The sequence below is a fragment of the Ursus maritimus genome, unplaced genomic scaffold (assembly GCF_017311325.1).
Source record: "Ursus maritimus isolate PB19 unplaced genomic scaffold, ASM1731132v1 scaffold_19, whole genome shotgun sequence".
Lineage (NCBI taxonomy): Eukaryota > Metazoa > Chordata > Mammalia > Carnivora > Ursidae > Ursus > Ursus maritimus.
The window spans coordinates 56,258,273-56,261,279 of NW_024424341.1; the positions used below are offsets into that span (position 1 = coordinate 56,258,273).

General features: G+C 57.2%; 1 protein-coding gene across 1 annotated transcript in view; it reads right to left on the reverse strand.

Moving 5' to 3' along the window:
- Window positions 1–416: 416 nt before the first annotated feature.
- LIG1 (DNA ligase 1) overlaps window positions 417–3,007 on the reverse strand; it is a 34,819-nt gene continuing 32,228 nt past the window's right edge. Inside the window, exons 25-27 of the mRNA XM_040634238.1 lie at window positions 2,361–2,540; window positions 824–916; window positions 417–704 (exon numbers count right to left, since the gene is read on the reverse strand). Of these exons, the coding sequence (XP_040490172.1) occupies window positions 621–704; window positions 824–916; window positions 2,361–2,540 (357 nt within the window). The 3' untranslated portion in view covers window positions 417–620. The remainder of the gene's footprint in view (window positions 705–823; window positions 917–2,360; window positions 2,541–3,007) is intronic.

The following is a 3,007-nucleotide window of genomic DNA, read 5'->3' on the forward strand; positions in this document are numbered from 1 at the left end:
GCTGCTGGGTCAGGACCCCAGTGCCGGCAGGTACTCCCCACTGTGGGCCTGGGTGCCCACTTCCCTGCTCTGCCCCTAGCATCCATGTAGCAGGACGGCCCGCACTGCCTGCCTGGCAGGCCCGCTGCAGGTTACCTGAGTTAACGTTCATGGTCTAGGCCACCACTGTCCCCTACCATTGCCACTAACCGCATGTGGCTGCTTACAGGAAAATTCATGAAAATAAAATAAAATATGTACCGTATCTGTTGTCAGGCGCGCTGGCCGCCCGTGGCTGGTGGCCGTCCTACTTCCCGGCGTGGATGCAGACGTTTCCAGCGCCGCAGAGAATTCTACGGGAAGGTGCTGGCACGCCACCCACGCGGGAGCTCCTGGGGCTGTACCCCCAGAGCCCAGCACACACCCTGACACAGCACTGGGTGTTCAATAATTATTTATTGAAAAAAATGAGCGAATAAATCCCAGACCCCGCTTAACCCATCCCCTCACACACGCATACACACACACACCCGTGATACTGCAAACCCCACACGGACGCAACACCAGGTTTGCTGGGCAACAGGACACCCCGTGTCCCCACCTCTGCCACCCCTGCCCGCAGCCCCTGGGCGGGCGGGAGCCTAGTAGAAATCTTCCGAGTCGGAGTCCAAGTCTGCGCCCTGCTGGTTTTGAATCTGACTCTGCTTCCTGTACAGTGAGGCCACCTGAGGAGAGCGGGTGGAGGGCGGGTGGTCAGAAGCCCCAAGGCTCCCCACCTCAGTTCCAGAATCCGCCACCGAGAAGCTGGTCTGGCCGGGCAAGCCCACCCCGGCTGAGGCCTCACCTGGGCACTGGTGGTGGCCTCCTCCGGCTTCTTGTCTTCACGGACACGGATAAACCGAGGGAAGCGAAGGGAGATCCCCTTCTCACCATCAACCTGGGGGAGGGGGCGAGGAGGGAGACCCCGCTGGTCTAGCTCGCAGGCCACTCACGGCAGCAGGTCCCCGGCCCGGGTCTCCTCTCCGCGCCGGCCCCTCCGGCCCTGGTTTCCTGATCTATACAATGGGGCCAAGCAACGGGTCATCAAGATTAAATAAGGGAGGGCGCCTGGGGGGCTCAGTCAGTGAAGCGTCTGCCTTCAGCTCAGGTCACGACCCCGGGGTCCTGGGATCGAGTCCCGCATCAGGCTCCCTGCTCAGTGGGGAGTCTGCTTCTCCCTCTGCCCCTGCCTCCCCCACTCGTGCTCACACACTCTCTCTCTCTCACAAAAAATAAATAAATAAAATCTTAAAAAAATAAAAGACTAAATAAGGGGATAAAGTGCTTATGACTGTACCTGGAGCATAATAAGTGCTTAAGAAATGCCAGAAAAATAGCAGTGATCTAGGCTGTTGTTCTATTATTACCCTCAAGGCCGAGACGCAGGGCAGCAAAGACAGGGTGTAGGTTCGAGAACCAGACAGCAGGGTTCAAATCCCAGCTCCCAACTCAGGGGCTGTGTGACCCCGGCCCCGTGACCCCTGCTCCCGGGCTCTACTTCCTCAGCTGTATGCTGGGGACACTCTGTGCTGCTCCTGCCACTTGTCACCAGGGGACCCTGACTGTCGGCTCAGTCGGCTGAGTGGCCAACTCTTGGTTTCAGCTCAGGCCATGATCTTGGGGTCGGGAGGTCGAGCTCTGCGCTCAGAACTGAGTCTGCCTGAGATTCTCTCCCCCGGCCCCTTCCTCCCCCACCCGCGCTCGCTCTCTCTCCTGCAACTAAGTAAATCTTAAAAAAATTTAAATAAGTATGAGTTCTGCCTTTAAACGGAAGTCCACTCCCAATCAGAAAAGCACATGCTAGCTAGATTTTGAAGCGTCAGGAGGAATCGCAAAGGAAGCACATTTTTAATTCAGGATTTCTGTTCCGGAGGAGAAAGCGAGAGCTGCCCCAGCACCGGGCTGACCCTCTAGCCAGCACTGAGGGCTGAGTCACTGGTCAGAGAGATCAGCCCGGGAATTTTAAAACTTGGTAGCGTGAAAATGAATTACGGTTGACAAAGACGTCACTGCCCAGGAGGAAGTGTCCTAAGCTTTTACTCCAAAGACCTGTGTTTTCAAAAATCACTGAGGAGCCGAATGTGAGACTATGGTATTAAAGGAAACAATTTCACTGTTTACTTTCTACACCTGGGGAATTTCTTTCTTTTTTTTTTTTTTTTTGATTGAGACTTTGACCCCATTATCTGACATCCAAATAAAATGTGACCTCAAGCTTTCCCAGTTACTATCAGCCCGGAGCACAGGCAAGGGCTCCACAATCCCCTGCTCCCCATCTCCCATTTGAAAGGTGGGCCCCGGGTCCCTCCTACTGCCTGGAGCCCCGCAGTCCCCCTACTCACCAGGCCGCGGGCAGCAGGGTAGATGGGGGACAGGGACAGATCGGCACATTTCACCTCCCATACGGCGCTGGGGTCCAGCCAGTGGTCGGGGGCCACAGCCCCGTCTGCCCGGACGTAGGGGCGTGGGGTGGGCAGCACCAGGGCCTGCAGAAAACAGCAGCGGTGTGAGGAGGAGAGGGTCTCGGGTCTCAAAGTCAAAGCTAGGGATTGGGGGGGTCGAAAGGAAAATGGGGGACGGAGATAGACGGCGACACAGGGATGCCTTAAACATAAGAGCCTGGGCAGGGATGAGGGGGAATGAAGGGAAGAAACGAGCCAGAGAGCCACAGAGAGAGACAGAACCAAAGAATGTCACAGACAGAGACGCCAACACACAGGAATGGGAGTCGTACCCCCAAAACACCCGTGACTGTGCCACAAACACTCCCAATTACTAGGGGCTTTCCCAGCCGTCGGGCTTCACTCAGGGCCGACTCAGGGACCTCTGCGATGGTGCTCTCCCCATGACTCGTCCCCTCGCAGTGGAAGCCGAGGCTCCCTGACCCACGTTACGCGCTAGCAGCTGGTAGAGCCGGGGCTTGAACGTGGACACGTGGGGCTCCCGAGCCAGCCCCACCGGCCGCTGAAGGCCCAGAGCCCCGCACGCA